Source organism: Falco naumanni, chromosome 2 (genome assembly GCF_017639655.2).
Source record: "Falco naumanni isolate bFalNau1 chromosome 2, bFalNau1.pat, whole genome shotgun sequence".
Taxonomy (NCBI): Eukaryota; Metazoa; Chordata; class Aves; order Falconiformes; family Falconidae; genus Falco; species Falco naumanni.
In genome coordinates this window covers 122,731,315-122,757,632 of record NC_054055.1, presented here as the reverse complement: position 1 = coordinate 122,757,632, position 26,318 = coordinate 122,731,315, and the positions used below count along the sequence as shown (strand labels likewise).

Sequence of the window (26,318 nt, the reverse complement as noted above, 5' to 3'; positions counted from 1 at the left end):
GCCAGTGGGAAGCAGGGCGGCAGCACTGGGCTCCACTGCTGGGAACATGCGCTGGCTGTGCCAGACCAGCTGAAGCAGAAAACCTGCGATTCGCCCCGATCGGCAGCACTGGCAGGATGCCCGCACCCCGCAGCCCCCAGCCATGTCGCAGGACCCAACAGCTCCAGCATTCCCTGCCTGTCACCTGACCGAGCCCACCTAGCGGGGGGGCTCAGACGATCGCAGCTTCTTCCCCACTGCTATGCCCGTCCCATTAACAAGGTGTAAGTTTCAGATGAGGCTGGCGTCAACCCCCCACCTTTTTCTAGAACAAAGGTAAGTGGTTTTACTCTTGGCACAGTGAAGTCTAAAGCACAAATATGCTAAAGGCCTGAATACAAAAGACTTGCCTTTTCCATTAATTTCTAAGGAAATTAGAAGGCTCTAAGGCTCTGCCTGCCTGCATCCCCCAAAAATAATTTCTGGGGGACGCTTGGCTGAGGAAAACACACCAGTGTGCTGATGGTCCAGTGGCTGGGGCCTTGTGGGATCAGCAACGAGAAGGAGAGCACAGGCGCCGCTGCGCCACACAGCTCTGCACGCTGGCGTGCCGACGAGCTACCGGCCAGCCTAGCCTCGTGCAAATGAGGTAAAGCCCAGGATCCTCAACGGGGACAACTCAGCCAACTTTGGCACACTCTGGGAACTTTAAAATTACACTCCCTCTGTAGGAAAAGAACATTTCTCCCCCCCCCCCGAACTCAGCATTATTGAACTGAAGACCTTATGGGAAATAATCTGTCAACAGCTGAGAACACTTAAAACTACACCTGACACATTCATACTTCATTTCTTTCTACAACATGATCACTATCACCTATTAGGTAGGCATAAGAATTCCTTACAAAACAAAGTAAGTTTCATGGCAAATCCCAAATTAAGAAACTTAAGCCTACTTATGCTGTGTGAAACATTCCATTTCAATCAAAACCCCCCCCAAAAGCCAAAAATTATGAAAATGCCCAACAGGCTTGTGCTCTGTATTCCAATTTTCTCACCTCCCTTTAAAAAAGAACTCTTGACCTTTTTATTTAAGATTTGACTTTCCACTGGTTGCCTGAGGTGAAGTTACAAGCTTGGAAATCCAAATGATGGATTTCAAGCTACAGCCTAAAACCCATTGGCACAATTACAGTTTATACATCTGTTAAGCAATTCGTGTATTTAATTCATTTTACCAGTAACAAAAATATGCAGATAAAATCTTATCTGTAGCTTTACTTCTTAGCTCATCAACTTGCTTCAGGATCAATGTTCTTTTTTTTATGATTAACTGCAAAACCAGAAGTGCAAGCGCAGAAAGACAGCTGCTTCAAAGACCGGCTGTGATCATCGCTGGATCTCACAGGAGACCTGGCAACAGCAAGATTAAAACATGGAAATTTGACTATAAGCACTGGATTTTTTTTCTTTACTGAACTCGGCAAATAAAAACCTATGCTTTGTTTTGCTCTGTCAAAACAGGCATGGCTGACACCAAAATTACATCTGAACACCGCCGATCTTTGTCAGTCCCGGGTTCTGATGGCCGATCTCCAGCCACGGCTTGTTAGTCATCAGAAGATACTACTATGAAAGACCTTAGATGTAGGAACCAGGCTGCTTTATAGGCCTTTAATTCCTGCATGGTTCAGCTGATGACTCACTGATTATTCTTTTTTTATTTTCACTTTTAGTGACTTTAAATTAAAGTAACACTGCTGCAGTCAAAAGCAACACACTGAGCACAGAGACAAGGTAAAAAATGAAGCCTGGGCCCTCTCTCACAAAACTGATTGTACTGCAGAAGTCAATTATGAAGTTCTGTTTTTAAATAAAATTCCCAGGATCTGAACCAAGACCCATTAGCAAAAGCACCGACGCCACCGCTCGGTTTGTGCACGGGCTGCTTTTCTTATGGCTGGGCCTCATTCTGCCAGCCTGCAGGACAACCTGCATGGCAGCACCCGGTGCTGCTCCCGCGCACCACCCCGCAGTCCGGAGACCACTGCAGGGACAGAAGCACAAGCCAGAGAGACATCCCGGCAGCGCATGCTGCTTACTGCAGACACCCCTGAGGGCTCTCAAACTCCTTCTGGGTGTCCCGCCCTTGGGTGGCACAAGGCAGGCCAGTGAACGTTGGCCCGTGCGGGCACTGTGACCCCGTTACAGGATGTCAAGGCACCCCCTGCCACCCACTGGGGCGAAGCACCACCGGCCCACTGCCTCGGTGTCCCGTGGGAAATCACGGCTCTGCCCAGCACTGCAGGACACGGTCCCTTGTCCTCTGCCACCGCGACAGATTTCCCAGCACACCCGCTGCGGGGAGGAGCGTTATTAACTGCAGATGTTATTATTGTCCCGAGCTGCCGTGAAGCCTCCCTGCACTGCCAAATAGCTGCCATATTTACAGTGGCTCGGCACATATCCCTCAAATGTTAACTCGCTGTGACAGCCGGAGCTGAGGGCAGATACCACCTCCCTCCCTTTTTCACAGAATCACAGAACAGTCAGGTGGGAAGGGACCCCTGGAGATCACCCAGCCCAAGCCTCTGCTACAGCAGGCTCTCCTCGAGCAGGCTGCACAGAGCCACGTCCAGGTGGGTTCTGAATGTCTCCAGAGAAGGAGACTCCACAGCCTCTCTGGGCAGCCTCTCCCAGGGCTCCATCACCCTCAAGGCAAGGAAGCTCTTCCTCACATGCAGATGGAACTTCTTTCAGCCATTCGGGTTTTTTGACACATTTCTTTTCCCAGTGTTCTCAGGTTCACTGTCACTAGTAACACAGCCCATAGAAAGCCCAGGGATTCATGGAAGTTACTTGAGAAACCTCAAGAACTTTCAACCTAGTATTAACTGGGTTAACAGAGCTGTTAATGAAACAGCTTTTCATTAAACACAGGTGTCACCATGGGGAAAAAGGGAAATGACTTTGGGTGGCTGGGTCTGACCCCGTAGAACAGTAGGGGTTTTGCAAGTTTTTTTAATTGTTTCAGTTTGAAAGGGATCATTTTAGGCACTTTAATGCAAAGAGACAATGGCTGCAGCAGAGTGGGAGGCCAACTAAATGGCTTTTTTTTGTCTTGTTTCATGCTGTATGTTTGTCAGCAGAGTACCTAGTACATACTCAGTAGATACACAGATATTTTGATTAGAGCTGTCTGAAATGTGAGCTTCTCAGGGTATGAGCCATTTTGATTTCTTTACCTATGGCAATTACCATTTGATATCATTAAAATATTGCCTCTACTTGCACTGGACCAGAATTAGCCCCACTGTCCTTTTCCTTTCCTAGTTGGCTATACAGGGAAAGGGAGGGAGGAAACTTTCTTCATGCATTCACGAATATAAGCAACAGCCAAACCAACCCCACTCTTCCTCTTCCTGGCTTCCCACAGCCTGGGGAGATAGCAGGACACAGACCAAACAAAAACTGCTCTGCTTTCTAACCTCTCTCTTTCTAACAAGAGGCCACCAAAGCCAAGGCAGCTGCCCAAGGCACTCCCAGCTCCTAACAAAATTGTTCTTGGAATTGTAGGGAATAATGCAATTAGAGAGAACTGAGTCACAACACCTTAGCTCAAAAACTATGCACTGTAGTTCAGAGTGTATATTTCCCATTGAAAACCGAGACATTTTTTTACCTAACTTGGCTGCTCCCCAAAATCATATGGGCTTTCCAGATCACTATCAGGACACACTATCATCTCAAGCAGCTCAGCCAAATTTCTTTGCCTCCATATCCAAGAGCAGAAAAAGTCCTTTGCCCCTTCCACCATTCTCCCTCCTTGTGGTTTTTTTTTCTCAGTTCAGCTCCATCTCTCATACCATACTGCTCCCACTTGAGAAAGATGGCACCTTCTCATCATGTGACAAGCAACTGCTTTCTCCTACTTTAGATCTAAATTTAAACCCAAATTGGTATACATTCTCTCTCTACAGTATCAGAACTCTCCAAGCTCTCCCTTCCCTGAACTGCTGTCTTTGACTTTACTCTGGTATTAATTTGATTTCTCTAAAGAACGACAGAAAGCTTTTATACCATAATGCATCATTAAAGCACACAGCACCCCATCCAAACACTATTATTAATAATCTCCATGCAACATAGCTATTTTAAAAAAACAGATGCAGCATGTAGCCAGTTTTTCCAGATGCTATAGGTCTGTGATTCTGCTAATCTGTTTCACATGAAGGACTCATCCCATGTTTTTAGATGAGATGACTTAAGCAAATGTCTATGTTTAGAACACAGAAATCCCAAACAAGGCAGACAGGCACTGGATGTATGCGCGTGGAACTCTGAAACCTGAAAAGGACTTGGAAATATTCTGTAACTGAAGTGCTACTGAAATATCCTGTAACTCCTCCTTCACTTTTATGTCTCTCTCTCTGGATATAGATACATATCCCGTTAATGAAATTCAATCCTAAAGGGAGATGGCAACCAAAAGCAGTCCAACAGTTTTTGACATTAAAATACAGCACTCTCATACCTCCCTGTAATTGAGAAATGAGATTTAAATTGCATCTAAGTTTTTCCAGAATCATGTGATCTTTTCACCTCCAGATTATTTTTGCCACTGTTAAAACTGAACTCCAGAACTCCAGAAGAGAAAATGCTCCCATGTGTTAACTGCTGTCATCTTCAAAATTACAGATGAAAACATATATTGAAAAAACCCCAACAACCCAGAAACTTATATCCCATTTAGCTCAGCTGTTTTGGTCCATGTTTACCATATAACTTCAGATTACATCCACTAACAGGAATCCTTTGTCCAGTTTCCCACTTATTAAATATCCACTTCCCAAAAGAAAAACATTGCAAGACATAATGTCCTCCCTTATCTGTTCTAGAAAGAAGATGAGGAAGAGAATAATGACAGAAATGAGTGAAGAACTGCACTTTCTAGTACCTTAAGCATCTATGATATCATTAAGTTTCGTTCACCAAACTTAAACCCTGACAAACATTTTCTTTTTTTGAGAGTGAAGAAAATAGGCAAAGTTCCATCAGCTCAAAGGGGCTGAGTATGCGGCACTGATGCAAGATATAGCTTCAAGTAGCAGTAAGAAAGGAACAAGTGTCCTCCTTTGAAAGAAAAAAGTATTTGTTTTAGCATGATGCTAATTTCTGAAGTGCTGGCATCTGTAGGAAAGTGATTCAAACAAATTAATAATTTTTATATGCCAAAATATTACAAACGATGGCAGTAAGTCTTTTATGGCTTAGTGATGTAGCACTCACAGTGATGCTGCTGACTTACACTTCCCAGGTACAGCTCCTAATTTCATTTAGCAATCTTAATCCCGGAAATCTTTGCATCTAACTGCAAGTCTACCAAAGTTTCCCTCTCACAGAAAAAGGCCTACTTACTCTTGGTGGAAGTATGCTTGATAGATAAGCTAATTAAAATTCAATTTTGAAAAGTTTTACCAAGGGTGGCTTTTTTTTTCTCCTGTTCCCAAGACATATAATCTCAGCTCATAAAACCGAATGTGCAAGGCAAGCGGGCGCTGGGCCAAAGGCGCAGTCCTGCACATGGCCCTGCAGGCATTCCAGGCGCCTTCTGTAGCTCTGTGGAAGTGCGACACCTCCGGTGCAACCACGGCCCCGCTCTGCAAACCTGGGGCTGCTTTCCCAACCAGTCCATCTTCCACATCTCTGGACAGCCAGGATACATTAGTTCAGTGTCACAGCGGATACTCATCTGGAATCAGGCTTCCCACTGGTGTCGGTGCTGGTGGCAGGGGACATTCCCCCGGGACATGCAGCGCAGTTAACACCCTTCTGCTGCTGGGCCCGTCCTGGTCCAGCCCCGCACAAGTGTGCCCGGCGGTGGCAGCAGCCACCAGAGCACGCCCGGCCGCAGGCACTGCGCACGCACCCACAGAAGTTTCTCGAACAGAAAAACCCACAGCGGTTTCTCAAGCAGGGCAGCGCAGCAGCAGCCGCCGCACCGGGCCCTTCCCACCTGGCCCAGGGGCAGCCCGGCCACCAGGCCCACAGCCGCAGCCCGGTGCAGGCAACGCCTGACTCGGGGCGGGCACAACCCTGCGGCGCCAGCCTGAAGCTGTGGCAAGATGGAAAAGAGGTTCTGGGTCTATAAATACAGAATTACACAAATTCAGGCATAGCAGAATGCGGAGGATTTGCCTGAGGGCAGGCTCTCCCTGGCGGCGCCCGGGGGCAGAGGCCACACCTGTGGCACCCACTCACTGAACACAGGCCTCGCTGCTGTCTCTTCTTACTAACACTTTTCCCAGCTACTTCATGAATAAAATCAGCGACAACTGCATTGTGACTAACCACCCCGATGTCATACCATCTCCTGAATGTTGGTTTCTTGGAGGGATAAAAAAAAAACCAACAAAACCAAACACAGAAAAAAGAAAGAGAACAAGAAGAGTTGCCTGTGGTTTGTTTGGAGCCAGAAATTTTAAGTCCAGCTTTGGCAGTGACGCCCATCAGGGTTTTCCAGAGGGCTGGATGGGATTACACTTTCATTGGGATTTTAAGGTTCAGGAGCATGTCTCATTGTGAAAAGTGATTTAGACTAATGAACTTAAGCAATGGTAAAGGCACCACTTCCCGCTCTGTCCTGTCCTGGCCAGTGACGGGCAGGGTTCTCCCAGAGCCCCTGGCAGGTTTGGATGCAAGGGTTGGAATCCTGGCACCCCACTCCTCCAGCTCCAACAGAGGCGGTCACCGAGCAGGACAGGCAGAGGAAGGCATCCCACAGCCTCACACCAGCCGTGGCCACTGCACGCGTGCGCCCACTGGCCCACCTGGGAGCTCAGCACCACCCTCCATGGCTCAAGCACAGCTGTGAGGCAGACATGAAAGGGAACAAACAGTACCTTGCGTGGCTGCAGGCAGATCTGCTGGAGGCCACCTTCCACAGGGCAACAGCCCCTAAGTGCCCGAGACACTTCCAAAGGCAGAGGCAGGTGCCCTCGCAGCTCCCCGGGGCCACGCGCCCTCTTGCTCCAGGCTGCCACTTCTTTCTTCTTGTAGTGTGGAGGCTTTTTTAGGGGAGGTAAGGCACACAGAATACTTACCAAAGGAATTAAAGTGTTTTATTCCATTTGCACTTTTGCAACAGAAAAATTATTTTTAAAAATTTGGATTTATGTATGCTTGACCTAAATTCCCCAGTGCTCTTCCTTGTGAGAGACTGGATATAACTCCTAAACGTGTAAAATTTTGAGCATGAAACATGAAAATTGATAAGCCTATTCACAAGATGCAGTGTTTACTTTCTGAAAATTAAGTTGACATTTTCTGGTGCTGTTTTCTATTGACAATAATTCACCATGCCACAGAGATGGGGGCTTGAAAGGGGAAGAGACATTTCAGGCCATGTAAGAGTCAGTGAACTTCTGTGTGGAAGGGTGGGTTAGGTAGGAGTGCATCTGTGGCTTAGTAGTTATATTATGCAGATGTTTCTGCATAAATGTTTAGCATTAAAGGAGTTTTAAATTCAAGCTTTCTATAAAATAATTGTTTAAAAAATGTAAATCAGTGCTTTTATGCCCTCTAGCTTTGCCGGTTAGTCTCAGTACTTTGATAAAATCAATAAACTGGGTTTAAGCAAACTCCAAACTCCTCAAAATGCCCTGTATTCAATCGTAAATGGAATATCAAACTGTGGTGAATATGCTGCACTGCATTGGTTGCTTTTTCAGAACAGCTAAGGGTATATAAAACCTAAGGCAAGCCATTCAGCCCACACATGTGGCCCACAAACAGATTTTAGCACCAAGGTCTACCGGCTCAAACTTTTTGCTGGGTCAAGACCTCAGTTTTTACCCATCCAAAGCTCCACTCCATGTAAGTCAAGAGACACATTGTCTGAATTAAGGGCTAAGTAAGAAATTAATATGGACCCTGACTTCTGGCCAGATATTAGACCACATGATTTCTTTGCCATTGCAATTCTAACGCACTGTGCTGTCTGTTTGAAGCTCATCTTGCTACAAGTTTCCTAGGAAACAATTTTAGGGACATTACATTAATAAGAACACATCTTCATGTGAGTTTGGTTTTGGATGGTGGAATTAGCACTGCCCCTCAATTTGCTTACGTTCACCAAACCTAACACTGAAAGAGATCCAGAGCTCAGGGAAAAGAATGAAAGGTCTGTGCGGCATGTTCTTCATTCACAGCACACCTTTGCCTTTGTCCAGAAAGCTACGGAGCCTTATTACTTCTGAAAGTATGTTTTCTTTTTTCTGAGCTTTAAGTGGATGGCAGTTATGACAAAACCCATCAGGGTCGCTGCCGTGCCAGAAACCACGTAGGCAATTCCCAGGAATGGGTTACTTCCTCCGCTCCATACCACAGTGGAAAGAATCACATGCTTCCTCCCCTTGAACCTGCTAACAGGGAAATCTGATAGATGGATGTTAAGGTTCCACTAAAAAAGTTTACATTATTTCCAGGAGGAAAAAAAAGTTGTGGTAAATACTCAAAAACCTTTCAAAGGCATAAAGTGGAGATCTACCTTTGCTGCAAAAATTCCTTTATGTGATCTGCAATGTCTCTGCTATTGTGGGTCCAAAAACCCACTAGCAGCTGGTGGTAAGAAAACCAGTTATTTTAGATACAATCTCTCTCTGAACATGGAGAATTTTTTTTTTCATTATAGATTTCAGAGTCATAACTTATGTAACTGCTACTGTGTTAATTTGCTATGAAAACTCAGTTGAAAATGAGCCTTTGGGCAGCTTATCATGATGATATGCCACATGTTCTCACTGAGGGGACGTGCTCACCTCTACCTAACATGTTGCCTACCTGGAATGCTGTACGACTTTACCTTTCATCTCTCTCTCCACGCAAAAGCTTTCAGGACAGAACCGTGCCACAACATTTAAAATCATAGCTCTGTCAGATGAGAGAGGAGAGAATTATAGTCGTCTTGACATAACTCCTGCTGACAGGACAAGTGCTCCAGTCAGTGAAGCGCAGGCTGTTCGGTGCGAAGGCGCATTTCCACCAGCACAGCAGCCCATCGGCACCTGGCGCAATCTGCGGGAGGGCTCTGCTGGCACAGGCATCCTACATCGCTCCCCTGGCGCCTACACATCTGACTAGGCCACTTAAATATTCCAGCTAAAACATCTCTGCAGGTTCCCACTCTTCAGTCATCCCCTTTGTGTAAAGCTCCCAGGTGTTGCCTCCAGCCAAACACAGCCCCCTCAGAAGTCAAATCCAAAGTCATGTGCTGCCATTTGAGTAACACGTATTAACTCCATCTGCATGGGCTAAAGAAAATCCACTTGCAATGTCTCATCCCCCTCAAAACTAGGTCTTTTCATGGTGATTTAGTTTTTTTTTGGGTGTGTGTGCTTGGTTTCTTTGCCATTTTACCATACAAATCCCATCAACTTCCATCTTGTTGTAACTATCTAATAGTCTTGGATGATATGAAAGGATACTATAGGAAATATGAAAAGTGTAATTCCCTGCTGGGAGGCCATCTGCAAATTATCCATCTGATACGACGGTAAAGATTTCTGAATGTAGCAAAGGCTGACATTTGCATCCAGATAATGAAGTAATCGTTTACATAACGGTTGCTCCTTTCATCTTCCTCGTCTAACAGATACACCGGCTTCTGCCAGTAAGGAGGACTTGCTGTCCCTGATGAAAAAGAAGAAACCAGGACAGACAGTCAGTAAACCCAGTGGTTAGTGACTAACTTCTGGGCACCCAACACAGAAAATGAGATATGAAAGAGACACAGGATTCTGCCCAGTATTGAAAAATTATATATGCTAGATAACAGTTTTCACTCAAGCATCTCCACTCACCTCAAACATGAGTGAACAGTACCCAGGGGCTGCTACACGTTGGAAACTCAAAGCACAGGAACACCAAAGTGACTCACACAAATGAAAAGACTTCATCTGGATTCTTGCTCTTCAGCAAGCAACATGCTCTCCGTAAGGAGGAGCTTGCTTTCACTTTTATACATTAATTTATTCCTGTACAATCAGAATGGCACCTTTTTGCAGTCTAACAGCACAGCCTATGACATTTAGAATCTGTCATATGAAAACTACTTAGACAATTAACTCTTGCATATTGCATCCAGCACAGCACTGGCTCTTTCCTGATCCAGAGCAAGGAGCTTTTAGTCCCACTTCAATACAGAGTAACCGTAACAAGGGAACAGCCCTAGGAAACAGCTGTTTGAAAGAACTAGTGATGAAGGCAGCCTCACTCATCTCACTGCTGCCTAAGAATCTGCAAAGGCATGAAGAAGGAAAGACATGACATGCAATTCTTCTTCACAGATGTTTCCAGCAGGGAAAAATGAAGTGACTGCATCCTTGCTTTCTCTGGACAGATTAAGCATTACAAGAAACTATACAGAAGGGTGTTGACATGGACTAATCACTTTCTCCCAGTTTCTACGGTAAGTGATCCAAAAAAAACCCCCAAAGTAATTTTTTTGGCTAAATCTGTCTTCTGCTTTCAGTCACCCTCTAAAGCTGCTTCTCCAACATGCTTTGGGAGGTATTTCTCCCAAAGGCTCTTTGTCTCATAAAGGGAGACCCTCATACAGTGGGGGAGGGAGGGAAGCCATTGGAAAACAAGGAGTACCAGGAGAACCATTCTTACCTGCAAATGCAGGGGAGAGACTGTATGATTTTGGATTGCGAAATTTCACATTTTTATCTGTCCACCAACTGTTTCCAGTCTTCAGCAGCGGTACTTGAATAACAGATGAGTTAAGACTGTAAAAAAGATCAATAATATCTGCAAGGAATACAAGAAGCAATATGTATGAGTAAAGACAACCATTCTAAATGCCAACGTGACTACAAAAACGGTCACACTGAAGCATCTTTCAAGTGAACAGAGAACCAAAAAATATACTGGGAAAGGTTTCATTGTGACTGTGTACAGTGCACTGTACATTCCACAAGAAGAATTAAGGTTCCAGAGCCTTAGAACATCTGAAGTTTGAAGGACTGAGCATGCTCCTACCAATAATGCTATTGAATTCCTGTGTGTTAGAAATATGCGCAAGTATCTCATGTCCACCTACTCCTGTGTGAGTAACTTCTTTGCAAACCCCTTTTGGAGCAATCTTAACTGGTTAGAGAAGTTACTCTGCTAGTTAGCCTCAGCTTTCCCCAGTATTTCTTTGACAGTTGTCCTAAACTGATTGCTTTGCTATATATAACGTGGTTTTTCAGGGAACAGGGGAGAAGTGAAAGCAGAATCAAGGGAATCCATGATCCTTTGGAACAAATTTTGCTTTAGTTTTATTCTAATCAGACCTTGTCTACCAAGTCAGACATGAACACTTCCTTCAATCAAAAAAAATTCAGTTAAAATTGTACTTAAACGTGCCATCCTGTTTCAGTGTATAAAAAGCTCTTGTTATCCCTTACATTTTCCTACTTAGATTTGTTTAACATAAGGCAAAAACATTCCTTGTTAACAACTGTGTAAACACCTAGGCAGGCAATGAGATGATGGGCAGGGATAGGTAGATGATATAGAAAGGGAGGGGCTGCTTTTTAGGAAACATGAAAAACACAACTCAACTGCATAAGCATCAGTAAAAACATACTTTTTTAATCCTGCTAGAAAACCTGTGTTCACAGAGCTCCTTAAGGCTCAGACACACTTTTCCGACTAAGTGATCCCTCTGTGTCACAGCTATCACTGGTTTATTAACAGGTGTTGCAATTCTCCACGCTCTGCCTGCTTAACTGCCTGCCTGACAGCTCCCTTGCCTGCTAAGCTTGGGTTAAAAACCTCTCATATGGCTCCTAGGAACTCGGCTGTTCTCCTCATCTTACAAAACAAGATCAAAGAGCGATTAGACAACCAGCTAAACTGCCAAAAGTGAAAGGGAAGCACCCTCTGTCACAGCAGAGGGACAGAAATGAGCTACCATAGGAAGGATTCAGACATCTCCCCCTTCCCATGAATCACCAGCAGCTGGAACCTTCCATCACACCCTGCACAAAGGACAGGTGCAAAGGCAGACACAGGGAGGTTTACCTGTAGCACTTTAAAATCTTACTACACCTATTTGTCTGCAGGAGCATTCTGTCCTGCAGCCGGGGCTCCAGAACTGTGTGGGCAGGGTGCCTGCAGCTCTGCTGGCCTAGGTCTGAGCCCAGCCCAGTGGATCAGACTGCCTGGGCAGCAGGTGGGTACACAGGCAATGAAAATCAAATGGATCTAGAAGGTACTGAATGCAGCTGCCCTTCACAAGTCCTGTGGCGTGGGTGGCTCTGCCTGGGAATTACTGGCAGAATAATAAAAAAAAAGCTGCTGCGTTACTGAAAACTGCTGGGGGTGGGGGGTGGGGTGGGGGGGTGGGGGGGGTGGCGAGAAAAAAGGATGGGGTAGGGGACAAAAGTCTGCAGAAGTTTTTTGTCTCCTTTGCTCCCAAAGAAATCCCTTCTGAAAATTGCTGGTGTTCACAGCTAGGAGCCCTCTAGGTTTCAGCCTAAACATACTCATAGGCAGGTTATATCCACTAGTTACTACAAACAAAATGCAACCACATAGATCCAAAGGTCCAAAGCAATATGAAGAACACGTCACCTCCTTCTAAGCACACTGCCGCAGGAAGGCAGAAACTGGGCTCTCCCACTGCTGTACAAGAATGTATTTTTCAGCATGGAAGCACACTAAATCTGTTGTATCATCATTCCTTATTTCACCAGAGACTCAATTCCTCGGTCTTGTTATATATATTCACACTGAAGAGGGCTTTGCTAAATGAAAACTTCCCCAGTTTCAAAATGGGGGCCAAGGTACTAAACAGGCAGAAGCAGAGCCCCATATTGACACAGCAGCACTGCCAAACAAAATCTTTTGTGGGAGAAAGACAGAGATGTTGCAATATCAGGATTGCAAAACTCAGCTGGATTGGGGGAACACAAAACTTTTAAGTGGAAATCAGCATGGCAGATGTGGAAGGTACCTGCTTACCATTGAACATGCTGTTGGCAATGGCACCGCATGGAGCCATGGGCGTCCCGTTCCGGTAGGTGGTGAAAGGTGCGCAGTAGCTCTTCTGAATCTCCATTCAAGGCCACAGAACAATCAGACACAGAACCAGGAGCAGGGGGCCGGGGGGGAGGCTGTTCTGGTTTGCTGGTGGTAACATTCTCCTCCCATTCCTCCTTCTGAAAAGCCACTGGATAATTAAGTCTCCAGTACCTTTTGGTCACATTTGGGCCAAATGAATGGATTTGTAGTTGAGGAACACCTTCCATATCACAGTAAGTAAACTGGAAGTCTTCACCCAATTCTGCTGTGGACTTGCAAACTCCAGACTACAAGAACTCATTTGGGGATCTGCTATTGTAACATAGCTACAATTTAAAATGTTCCCGTGAAGCCTTGACTTACCCTAAACCATCTTACTTTTCCTTCTTTTTAATTTCGGCCTGGACTGCTTCCCCGGTGGAGAACAGCAGATGCAGTTAGCCACACTGCTGCAGTTCTTTGTGGAGAAATCTTGATGTATAAAGACACAGTGTGAAAAATAAAACCCCACCTCAAATTTATCACTTCTCTCCTATCCCAGCTCATAAGAAACTAGAAATCTTCAGGTTTAAACACAGAGATATTTTCCAATAACTATTAATAAGCTTTGTACCTGATTGGCACAAAAGGCAAAAGCTCATGCACCTGGATGCACACAAACAAGCTGACTGGACCCCTGGAGTATCAGGTATATGGAGAACATGTCCTGAGAGTTACAAGAAGCATTTTATTGAAACAACAGATTATTATGGCACAATCATTGTACGTACTGAGAAGACAAGTGTGTGGACCGTGTGCATATTAAACAATGCTACTTTTAGGCCAAAGAAAATAAGTTTCAGATTTGTAAGTGAAAAAACTGCAGATAATGACTGCCTTCTCCAATTTCCTTATGCAGCTCTGCTGCAAGTGATGCTGTCTAGCCTCCTCTTTTGACCTCTGAGTTGCACTCAGAATGCTACATGATCACCTATTTCATCATTAACTTTTTCTTGCTCCTTGTCCACTTCCAAAGCCAGATGGCAAAATGAAAGACTTAGAATAACTTAATTCCCTAACCCTATAATAAAAGCACAGCTTAAAACATTTCTGGCTAAAGCACTTGAAAACACTAGAAGGAAAAGCTTTCTGTAAATGTATTTCAAAAAGACAACATATTTTTAATCAGCATCTCTACAAGGTGCAGGTTTGAGAATTACAACTCTGGGCTGACATCTTTATTTATCCCCTCAGTCTTCCTCTCTTATTAACTTACTAGACACAATGGCCCTAACAATCATAAAAGCAGAGACCGAACACTGAAAATCTGTACCTTCCTATTATTCCCTAGAGCTATTTTAACACACTTACAGTTATGTCTAGTTAGCTCTCCATATGGTCAAAGATGCACCTGAAATACTGACGATCTCATAATATAAAGAAAACTTTCGACCCAAGAATTGTGCATCACTTCTTGATATCATGTATCGACGGTGGTTTTCATAGAAGTTTTGCAGGCCATAGTACATAAAAACCTCACCCTAGAATTCAAGGATAAACCCCTTCAGCAAGGTGAGTCCATGCAGACAAAGAGAAACCCTATTATTTGCTAAAAAAAGGAGGGGAAGAGAATACTCCGTTAATACTTAAATGTTGGTAACCACACTCTAAGGAGTTACTTCAGTGGACGCTAGCAAGAATCTAGTCTTTAGCCCAGCTGAAAGTTTTAGTATTTTGGCACAAAATTAAACATACTTCTTAAATCACCAAATGAAACCAAAATAAAAAATGCCTGATTATTATTTTACTCAAGATGGCATGGCTGGCCACAAACCTGTGAATTGTTTCACAGTGTATTCACAATATGATTGTGAATAACTTCGTGGAGACAGACACACATTTTCCATAAAAGAAGGTGGACAAACAACTTAAAGTACCCATGAGCTCTTAATTCCTTCAGGTCTTTTGAAAAATAAGGCTGCCTCTCCTCAGTTATTTGAGCCCTTTGGAAAGTTTAGTCTTGTAATTAAAAGGAGAATACTAGGCAGGCAAACACAAACAAGAAAGATGTTTAGTAAACTATATAAAAAAATATTATTCAATTGAATAAACTTCTCATCTCAAACATCACTTATCTGAAGAATTACAGAGTATTTTAACAGCCTCTTCAATGCTGAAGAACCCTAAAGTGACTTTATAATATAAAATTGCACTGTAATTTTAAGGGGTCATTTATGCAGTACTAAGCACAAGATCTCTTTGGAAGAATATGAAGCATTTTAACAGTCTCAGAAACATGACCCAGTAGTTTAGGACAGGAAATGAAGGATACTTTTCCCAAATGAAACTGCAGAATGACATTGCTAGACTTGAATTATTTCAAGGACCTTGGGGATTAACAGCATAACCCTTGTAAAAAGACTACAGGGGTTTACTTATGACAAGTGGTCAGAGCTTCAGATTTCCTTCTGATTTGAGATCCTAGCCATGCAGCAAGAACTAGCCCCAGGCCAAAGGCAGGGGATTTGCTACTGACTCAGAGATCCAGAGAAAAGTTGCCTCCACAATCAACCACCATTTACTCGGCCCCCACCTTCTCCCTGGACATCTCCCAGCCAAGGACAGAGGTAGCCTGATCTTGATTATTTTTAACACGTACCAAAATGAATAGCAAAGGTCAAAGTGTAAAATTTTGAGTATGTCATGTTTTTAAAAAGTACAAAGAAAATTTAGTCAGGAGCTCTACAGAACACAATTAGTGTATTTTATGATATAGAGATATAAGTAACAGGAGGTAGTAAGCAACCTGAGTTAGTTTCTCGCGTCCACTTACCAATATACCTTCCTTTAGTGTGAAATTAACAGAACAGTAGCATTCCTTATTCCAACTAGAGGAATTTTCACGGAGTTTTGATCAATCTGAGCATTTATCTGAATAATCAATCTGTCAGAGAAGTGAACAAGCAGAGATATTGTAATAAAGGACATGCACACAGGAAAAGGTCAGTGTTTTAGCTCCAAGACTGCTCAGAGCAGTTCAGTTCTCTTCTAAGTGACTCTGGACTGACAAAAACGTTAGAAATCGATAGAGAATCAGGACTTGACCTCAATGAATATTCATAAATTTTATCCCTAGTTTAAAGCTGTTTTAGAGCCTAGTGATGATGGCTGCAGAACCTCCATACCTGCCCCGTGACAAAGGAGTGCTGAGTGAAGAACACTTCTGCAGCTTGGTCTGACTGACCAAGTAACACTTGGCAGATTCCCCCGTGCTGCGGCCCACCCCTCCTGCGAGCCTGGATGTAGTGCTGAGTGTTGGCTCCAACCAGGAGTCTACCAACACCACCACAGCTCTAACTTGCTCCTGGAGGCATTTGAACATCAGGGCTTACCTGCATTTTAAGATTCTGCCCCAGAAAACATGTATGTTCTTCTAGCACCAAACACTATCAAAGGGATTAGTTTATTTCCCTTCAAAACCCCAGGAAATAATGACATTTCAGATACTGCCAGTCAGTGGCAGTATTTCAGACATTAGCATGCAGTTAACCATCCAGTGATTGGATTTTATCAGTGATCAACTACCTCTGAGGATTTTCACAGGACTACTGGCTATTGGACACATGTCCAAAGCATGAAGCCATCGCTATCATCTTTATCCAGAAGGAAAAAATCAAAGCCTTTTCCCTCCAAACGCAGCCGTCATCTAAGAATATCCAAGAACACCACCCCCAAACAAACCTGGATTTCTCCGATGCTGTTTGTGCACAGTATGAGGCAGACTCCCACAGTAAGGCAGAATGTGCCTGTGAGAAAGAAGCTGGAGAGCACATTCGCAATGGTAAGCTGGGGCTTCCAAGCTGGTAGCTTTTGCTGTTTGAATGCACTGTTATCCGGACATCTGGAAGAACGCACCTCTCCTTCTTGCGGAACAAAACTAGCCTTGTTTTTCATTTTCTTCTTGGTGAGAGGAAGGAATAATATACTTGTACTGGAGAGTGCTGAAGCTGAGACACTGTCCTTACTGCGGGGAGACTGTATTGTTTGTTCAAACCTGCATTACAGCCAGGAATTACTTATTAACTAGATCTCTCTCTTCCTCATTTTCTACATTTGTGCCTGGATCCTCACAATCAGCTTGTACCAATCAAACGATTACGTACTTTGGTCAGGGTGTTCAGCTCATGCCTTCTGGAATAGCTTAAATATATGCTTTTTCTGCCCCACAGTTCAGTAGGATTTGTTGTATCTTATTCATTTGCACGGATACTGCCAGCTGTACTGGAATTTCTGTGTGATCGGAGATGTGTTATTTCTTCTCCCCTCACTTCCATAGCTGCCCAGCTAACAGGCATGGCGTACAATGAAAGGATCTCTACTCCAATTGCACGGGATGCCGCTGGGGAGGACTGCAAATGCAAGGACAGCACTGGACAGAAAACATTGCTTTAGAAGATCAAATAAATTTTCTTAACCTACTGCATTCATTGCTATTGATTCAGATGGAATTTAAAATTGTAAAAAGGTTATGCGTTCTTTATCACAGAAGGGCAACTCATTCTCAAAACGTCTGATTTGGATCAATAGCTTTCCAAAATGCTGATGCTTTGCTCTCACCTCAACTTATCTTGTCCTCTGGAAAAAATTCATCCATTCCCTACTATTCACAACAACAAAAGAATCACCCAGCGATCGTCTCCTTTTAATTTAAATGGACAAACAGAAGAATAATTTTTGCACAATTCCAACAGTTTAAATCAAAATAAAGTCTCGATATAATACAGTGATAATTTATCATCTAATAGCAAAAAATAGCATTCAGCCAGCTAATAGATGAAATAGGTGAAAAATACCTTTTCGACACATTATTGAAATCCATACAACTTTTTCAAAGACCCTCAAGGGCGAGAGCTAGATTACTATCATGACAGAAGTAAATGTCTCCTTTGGGACAGCAGGGGGAGGTAACAGAAAATGGAGTTGTACAAAGACTTTCATACCCAAGTTTGCTCATCTTCAAAGTCTTAAAAGTGACATATAGTAGTAAATCTACGAGGTAAATGCAATGTAACTCTAATTTCAGTATCACATTGTTCCTGCAACAAAAAACATACTAAAACTACACACAAACCTTCTGTTTCATTACTGAAAGAAAAGGAATCTCAGAAAAAGTTGCAATGCGCATTCTTTCTGTATCGGTAAGACTTCTGAAAAGTCAAAATTCTTGATTCCATCACCTGTTAATCACTTGACAGTTGCAGGGAGCATAACAGTAAAATGCAGCTGCAAATCACTTCCTTGTTGGTACATTAAAAGAGTCCCAGCTTCATAGACCCCTCTCTGCACAGCTTTATAATACTCATCTCCAGTAGGTCAATTGTTTCTCTCTTTATCTGAAGAAAAGAAAAATCAAAGGCATAAAAACTTACTGATAAGGCTTTGGCTAAATACCTTTATTTATTTACTCAGGCACCTTACTATAGGACTAGAAATTAAAGAAGAGGTTCCCCTACAAGGTCTGGAGTCCAGAACGTTTCTACCTTGTAAAACATCTAGCATTTGCTCTACAATCCTAAAGTGTAACTATGGCCTGTGAAGTCCCATCTAACATGGCTACAGAAAAGCTGTCACTGGTACGGAGCTGATACAGCAGGCCGCAGCGAGAGGTCCACCCTGGGCTGCAAAATCCAGATTATCGACTGCTATCAAGGAGTCCAAGGGCACTACTGCACTGCAACAGCCACAATGCTGTCTGTGTCTGAGACACTTGAAGGAAAGCGAGCACGAAGGTCAGGTCTACATGTGCTGCATGCAAAGTACTTTGTAACACGGATATGGCCATAGCTTATCCCTTATCTAAAGATAACAGACAAATGTGTTTGAGAGTAAATACTGACTACATATTTCAGCAGGAACACAAGATCTACCTCTATCATCACAGTTCGTCCAGAGTCTCCTTATAGCTCCCTCTTCCCACTTACAAATACTTTATTCACAAGTTTTCTCTCAGGATCATACCTTCTGTGCCTCAACTTCGCACAGGAATAAATGATGTGAGAAACCTGACCAACCCGTATTCCACACTGGATGTGCTATGTGAGGGCAAAACCAGTTGTCTTTCTATCACAAGTCCATTTCTTACGAGCCTTTTTACTTTCATGAAGCCTGAAACTTAAAACTTTCTGTATTTTAAGACTTACTCAAGGTTCAGTGTTCGTATTGTTTGCAGACAATACAATATTGATTTTTGTTGAAAAAACTCCACTTGAATCTTAAGTAGTGAACTGAGACAGCTCTGTATTGCCGTCAACCTCTACATGCAAAGCTTTACTAGTGGGAAAGTGTCCTTTGGTCAGGTCAGAAAGTGTACAACCAATTTTTATTTAAATGTCTATGCTTTAGTATAACTCCAGTGTGCCAAGACAGAGTCTGACAAACTCATTCACCCCTCCTCTGGTTTCTTTGTGAGTTTTCTTTTTATTTCCTTCCCTCCACTGTTTGGGATGAACGAAGTGGGAGATAGAAACCAAAAAAAAAAAAAAAAAAAGATATCCAACAACATTAACTAATGAGACGCTGAGGCAACTAAGAGAGCAGTGGATCAGGACACCATCCATTATGTGGATATGATGGGATACAGGACTGTCACGTGGGAAGATTCCTGTGTTTTTAAATTCATATATTTATCAGAATATATCACTGTGTATGTAATTTTCCACTGAACACCAGGTGAGTATAAAACCAGAAAATAGAATGGACATGTTTCCAGCTGTTCTTGCTTTCTGGTGTAATTACAATGAAATCTAGCAACACAGGACTTTAAATACGCAAAGAAATTATCTCGAGTTGAGGTCTGCACTGAAAGTAGGTCAGTGTGCCTTGTTTCTAATTTTAAGGGTACAATTTTGCCTCCACAGCTAATACGGGATGAAAGAAATCAGTATGTCAAACTCCTAATTCTCTAAATCATGTTTTTGGTAATATAATTTCTCTATTCTTTGAGAAAGCTTATGACTATTCATAGCACATATTTGACAATTTTTACACAAGCAGAAGAGTAAGAGCCTCTGTTCACTAAGACAGTATTTCATACTTCAAGACTGCAGGTTGCCAGAACACCTCACTGTTTTCTACTGTGTTAAGATGAGTTATCTCCAAAACATTATTTGGGCATCTTTTATTGCTGACATTCCTTATAAATAGCTTTCAGGAATCTGCCTGATGTCTGTGGCAAGATGCTCAACTTACATAGCTCAGGATGTCAAAACCCTTTGTGTATGTTGGGTTACCCGAGCCAAGTGCAGGTCTGAAGACTTCTTTAATTATATATTCGCTATTCTGTGATCACACATATTCCTTATGCTAACATTATATATGAAGGTATAACATTCTTTCTTACTTGGTTTTAACTTGAACTAAGCCTTAACATTTCATGCTAAGATATCCTTCAGATTTTTCCTTAATAAAATACCTCTGGAATCACAATTTTTGGCCTATAATCCCAGACAGACATGCAGAAATGCTGTGATACTACCTACAGTGAGCTGAAAGGGATAGGTCAGGTTTGCAATAGCTCAAAATGAAATATCAGGAGTGTAATCTTCGTTATTTTTGAGGTGGATCACCTATAGTCTACCGTATGTGTATGTACTTCAGTTGACTTAAAACATCCATCCCACTGCAACCAGCACCTCTTGTACCGTTATGTCTGTGAATTCGTGTTCTCTGGTCTTTAAAAAACTTCCAGGTAAGTGCAACCACCATACAAAAAGCCCTTACGTATATACCACAAGAGGGAGCCTCCTTGCCTCAAAAAGCAAAGTTGGCGGTTTTGCTACTTAATTTCTGCAATGTATTTTTTTTGCAGGGTGCTTTATCCAAGATTATTAGGAATGTTGTACCTTTGTGTATGTGGGACTGTAAAATACAGCACACTCAAATACATAGACAAGTGCAGAGAAGGATTAACGACTGATAATTTGTTTCACCTGTGAAACAGCGTAATGTCTATATGCAAAAATGTTCTTTTTCCCTGGAGATTCTGCATATTGGCCTGCTCTAAATGTGCAAAAAAATGGAAACACTTGCAGGAAATTGGGAGCTTTATAACAACGACTGATAGAGGAATCTGCCTCTTTCACTCTCTCTGGCAAGATACTGGCTGATGCCCCACAGCATACAGTAAACATGCCTTGTCACAGCAATAAATGTGAAAGCTGGATTACAGAACTGGGAAGAATCGGGAACTATCTTACGAGGAGTCTACAAATGATGGGTGGCTGTACACACACACACACACATAAGAGCTATCTGTAGATTTAGTCACAAGAAGTTATCTTACTCTCAGATGGAGACAAATAAGGTTTCTTTAGTTTCTGAAGAAGCTTTTGCACAAAGTCATCTTAATGAGAGAACTTCCTGAGAACAGGTAGAACCACCATGTAGCATACACAGGAGAAATGCACAGTACTACTGAGAAGTCACAGCTGTGACTTGCAATAAAAAAGGAAAAAACATCTTCCTCGGGCAGTAATTTTGAGATGTGAGAGTACAGATTTACCAGTCCAGTGTTGATGTTTTGTGTTTCTAGACCACTGAAATCAGCTTTACAGAAAAGAAACCTTACTGAGCAAGATCTAGGAGCTTGAATCAAAAGTAATGAATGCACAGAATATAAGACATACAGGTGCTTATACAATACCTCAGGGATATCCATCATTCTCCTTAGTTTCTGATCTCTCCAGTTCCAATCCAGAATCATGTATTTTGTGGAGTTCAAGCACAGGCCATCTAAAAAGGCAACATAAATTTTACTACTAAGATAATACGACATGTGCTTATCAAAATGATTTTTGGCTTTTACATCTTTTGCTGTCTGTTTCCAAGGAAACTAATCTCTGAACACTTAAGTACTACATTTGTTGGTTGGAAACTAATGCACTGACACTGCAAACTCCCTTAACCACATAATCCCATGCCTTTTTGGAAGATAAACACAAAAGCAGAACAACTACTGTTGCCAGCTTTGTCAAGAACTAACATCCTGCCAGAAAATAATTCCTCAAGCTTCCTCTTGATTAAACCACAGGAGTTGAATTTCCACAGCTGATGAGGAGCTGGTAAGTTACAAGGACCCTAGCCTGAGAAATCCTGTTAATGGGAACTGGCAGTGTTTAGCAATTTACAGCCTGGGTGCTGTGTGCATGTGTGTCAGGTCAGTGATGCTGCTGAAGAATTCCTTTATCCTCCAAATAAATGGTTGTGAAAGACAACAAAGGTCCTTTCTGAACTGGCCCTCCAGCTGTTCCCCTATTTTTCCCTAATCTTCTACATAATGCCCACAATTTTCTGTGTTGGTTTTGACTCTTCTCCATTCTTTAGTGATCTGGGACTGCAACATTAAAGTGGCAAAAAAGGACTAGACCTTAGGATAAGATGATAAACCTTGTGTCCCTAGCATAATCTGCCTCCACCTAACATAGAATCACAGAACGGTTTGGGTTGGAAGGGGCCTTAAAGACCATCTAGCCCCAGCCCTCCTCCAGGGGCAGGGACCCCTTCCCCCAGCCCCGGCTGCTCCCAGCCCCGTCCAGCCTGGCCTTGAGCCCTGCCAGGGACGGGGCTCCGGGCAGCCTGGGCCAGCGCCACGCTGCCCTCATGGCAATGTGCTGATGTACTGAGCAGCAATGGTTTAATGTTGGTGGAGGGCACAGGAAGCAACAAAATTATGCTACTCCTGTACCCTTTTGGAATGAGCAGCGGAGTCCCAATCCACAGCCGGTCCCTGACCAAGAAACCACAGTTAGAGCAAGGCAGTGTTTAGAAAGAGGAACAGAAAGAGTCATCTTATCATCTTGTCATTTTGTTGTTTGTTTCTCTCTGTGTACATAATATCTATTAAGTAAGTAAAAGCACTCAAAATTTGGAAAGAGAAAAGGAGATTTATATAGAATAATTAATTGCATTACGGGTGATCAAAACATAAAATCAAATCAGCAAGCAGATCTTTTATCCACCCCTCACAAAAGTTTACACTGAGCTCAGAGTGACATATGATACAATGACTTCTGCCTTTACTCCCTTTTGATTTACTTGCAGTGTTTGGTTTCCTGGAGCTTTAAATCTTACACCACGGTTTTGCAATCACTTCCAAGTCAGTGTAAATCAGTATTCTTGCCAAAAGAGGAAGTTCACTGCCTCTGCCTGCTCCTTACCTGATTCTGTGTGCACACTGGTTTTGTTTTAATTGGGATCAGCTCACTGAGATGCCAGACTCTTGGAGCAGCACAAGAAGCAGGGAGGGGGAATAAATGGGCATGGACTGGGGCAGGGAGGGGGGATTATTACTCTGCCTTTCTCTGCTAATACTGACTCACGCCAGCTTTAAGTGATCATAAAATCAGCTACTAGAATCTTGACCTCAGTTTGACTAACACAACACAAGTGGAGAAACAGAACTGTACAGTTTAGTACCCAAATTTACAGATTCATGTTAACTGAAGCGCTTCAAAAACGACTGAAGCCTTGCTTCTCGTGACATGAAGTATAAAATATCTATGGAGAAAACCCTCCTTGTTCTCCTACCTTGCTCCATCAACGCTTTTACTCTCCCAGGAGTTCCAACCCCGATGTGGAACACACCTTTCTCCAACATAGTCACCTGTTCTTTTATCTGATTTGATGAGAGAAAGACAAACCACAGTAAAACAATGATAGTTTTAGAATTTCTTCTCAAAGAGCTGGAAATAAATTCAAGATCTCACAGAGTATCTTTCTAGAATACCATTAAGTAACAAATTCATCTTTCAAATTGTCAGACTGATGTATCTGCGAGAAAGTTTAAGAAATAGAACAGCCAGCTGGGCATCACACTTCTCTTGAAGTTCAGTCATTTCCAGCTTTGAAAATCTGCTATTGCACCAACTATTTTTGGAGGTGAGAACAGTCTGCTTCCTTCAGCATTTAAAAAATTCTCTGGAAATATCTGGAAAACTAACAAAGTTGAATTAGCTCTAAACTCCTTCAAGACAAAGACACTGGAGAAGGGTGAAATAAAGCAAGTGACATTTGTGTGTTTGACAGCATTAATATCAAGGGCCAAACGTCCACTCGTTACTTCCATCCTCCCCACAACTGGTGCTCTCCAACAGGTATGGATATTGGGTATCCAGGTGTCCAACTGGCAGAATGCAAGTGTGGGTGCTGGTACAGTTTGCTTCTACAGACCTATGTGCGTAAGCCTTCTATTTAAACAGGCAAAAGCCATTTGAATGAGCACCTCACAGGAATGTGGAACATCTTTAAAACACAGCACATGCATAAGCATCTGCATTCTGCATAGGACTGCACCAGAGCTATTGGAGGTGGTGTTTGGATAGCCTCCTCAAACTGCAACAATGGGTTACCAAAGGAAGTGTTACCTAATGAAAGTCACTATTGCTAAATGCTTTAAAAAGGAAATGGTACGACACTAATTGGTTGTTTAGTTGTTCTATCAAAATTCCCTTGCAGCTTTCTTACCTTTATGTGCTTTGCAAACAACTTGAGAACTCTGCAGTCTCCCTTAAATGCTGTCATTGACCTAGCAATAAAACAATTAAAAAAGAAAATGCAAGCATTAGGGCTGGGATTAAGAACACACAGGAGGAAAGCAAACCAACTGGCATTTCTCAATATTCTTGAGACACAAAGTCCCCCAGTGACCTCTGCTTGTACTTTGAATATGATGTACATTCTTGTTTGCTACTCGATCAACAATGATCGACAACTGGACCAACACAATAGAAGGTATCACTAGGGGGTAATATTGTTTAGATAGCTTTTCAGCATGCTTTCACAGCTAACTTACTTCAGAAGTGACTAATCACCAAATTCCAATTTGAAAATATCTCAGTTACTGAGACACAGGCATGAATGAACATGTGTGTGCATGCACAAAAGGACAGATCTGTGCATAGACCAAGCTGCATTTTAGGGAGTCTTCCTGCAGCATGACTGCTGGGAAAACCTAGGCTGCCACAGTCTTTACTGCAGACACTGCCCAAATTCCAGTTAACCAAAACTCATTCATTGGGAAACCTGACTTAGTTTTCTGACACTCCATTATGGCACACAGTAACAACTCTATGTTCTGTCTTAATCAAGCGGGAGACAATATATTCAGTATTTACTGAATATCATTTAAGACAGCTTTTTCTGCATTTTTTTTTTTTTGCATTGTGCCACATTTTTGATTTTCTGTTGTGCAAAGCTAAAGGTTTATATACAAGTATACATACAAACCACCTAAGTCTCAGAAGGCAATATCTGCATGCAGGAGCCAAGCACTACTGGCACATCTGCTGCATCTGTGCTTCTATCTGTGGCATGGGCTCAAAATTCCCAACTCTCTCCATCTCATGTTGTACTGCCAGAAAATCATAGGAAATGGGGTTGAGACACAAAAGACAACCATGAAATTTGTGAGGTACACATTAATTCATCAAAGTCATCAAGAGTTCTGGACTGAGAAGGGGGAGGATAGAGAAAGGAAAAAAAAAAAAAAAGAGGGCAGGGAACACTTCTAGTAGTGGATCATGATGCTTTACTGGTTTACTCTGTTCCCAAGTATAACACCTTGCGTGTTTCCCCAAATTGGTTACACTTTCTTTCTGATTTTTAACAAAAATAGCACTTCCATGCAACTGAAGTACTAACTGTTACTTCAGTCTAAAACCAACCACAGCACTCCCATAGTTTAGAGCAGCAAGGGATATTGCATCAGTTTGAGTCAGTGAATTTGTTGGCTTAGCAGAGGACAGTGTCCCAGTTTTGCCTCTATGTCTGTGGTTCCTCTGTGTCTGTGGTTCCTCTGACTGATTGCCAACGTCAACAGAACATTTGCTATCGACATACTTGATGAGTTCCAGGGAACGAAGGGCCGAGCTGCAGATAACCAGCATCACCACCGACTTCTTCTCCTTGTGGTTTTTACGGAGTTTTGCCCACTTAGGACAGACTGCAATGAAAAAAACCCGTGTACACACACAGTGGAAGTTCTACATGCCACAATTTCAAATTACTAGAGTACATGATGAATGGTAGCCAGCAGCAGGAACACACATGCTGACGCCTATGAGGTCTGGATCTCTGGCAACACTTTGACATTTAAGTCATGGCTGAGAAATGGTAAAATAAAATGCCCAAATTAAAATACAGAAATATCACATAACTGAACAAATTAGATAAGCATTAAAAATCAACAGTTTGTAAGGTGACAAGCCCATTGTCTTCACTTGCCACATAGC

General features: G+C 42.7%; 2 protein-coding genes across 2 annotated transcripts in view; both read right to left on the bottom strand.

Annotated features, from left to right (window-relative positions):
• Window positions 1-17,021, bottom strand: part of LOC121083158 — a 33,559-nt gene extending 16,538 nt beyond the window's left edge. The window contains exons 1-6 of the mRNA XM_040583206.1: window positions 16,774-17,021; window positions 12,994-15,976; window positions 10,654-10,769; window positions 9,465-9,669; window positions 6,882-7,046; window positions 4,740-4,873 (exon numbers count right to left, since the gene is read on the bottom strand). Of these exons, the coding sequence (XP_040439140.1) occupies window positions 4,740-4,873; window positions 6,882-7,046; window positions 9,465-9,669; window positions 10,654-10,769; window positions 12,994-13,280 (907 nt within the window). The 5' untranslated portion in view covers window positions 13,281-15,976; window positions 16,774-17,021. The remainder of the gene's footprint in view (window positions 1-4,739; window positions 4,874-6,881; window positions 7,047-9,464; window positions 9,670-10,653; window positions 10,770-12,993; window positions 15,977-16,773) is intronic.
• A 119-nt stretch (window positions 17,022-17,140) lies between these two features.
• Window positions 17,141-26,318, bottom strand: part of CMSS1 (cms1 ribosomal small subunit homolog) — a 237,252-nt gene continuing 228,074 nt past the window's right edge. The window contains exons 6-10 of the mRNA XM_040583208.1: window positions 25,927-26,029; window positions 24,553-24,613; window positions 23,617-23,704; window positions 21,734-21,822; window positions 17,141-18,425 (exon numbers count right to left, since the gene is read on the bottom strand). Coding sequence (XP_040439142.1) covers window positions 18,342-18,425; window positions 21,734-21,822; window positions 23,617-23,704; window positions 24,553-24,613; window positions 25,927-26,029 — 425 coding nt within the window. The 3' untranslated portion in view covers window positions 17,141-18,341. The remainder of the gene's footprint in view (window positions 18,426-21,733; window positions 21,823-23,616; window positions 23,705-24,552; window positions 24,614-25,926; window positions 26,030-26,318) is intronic.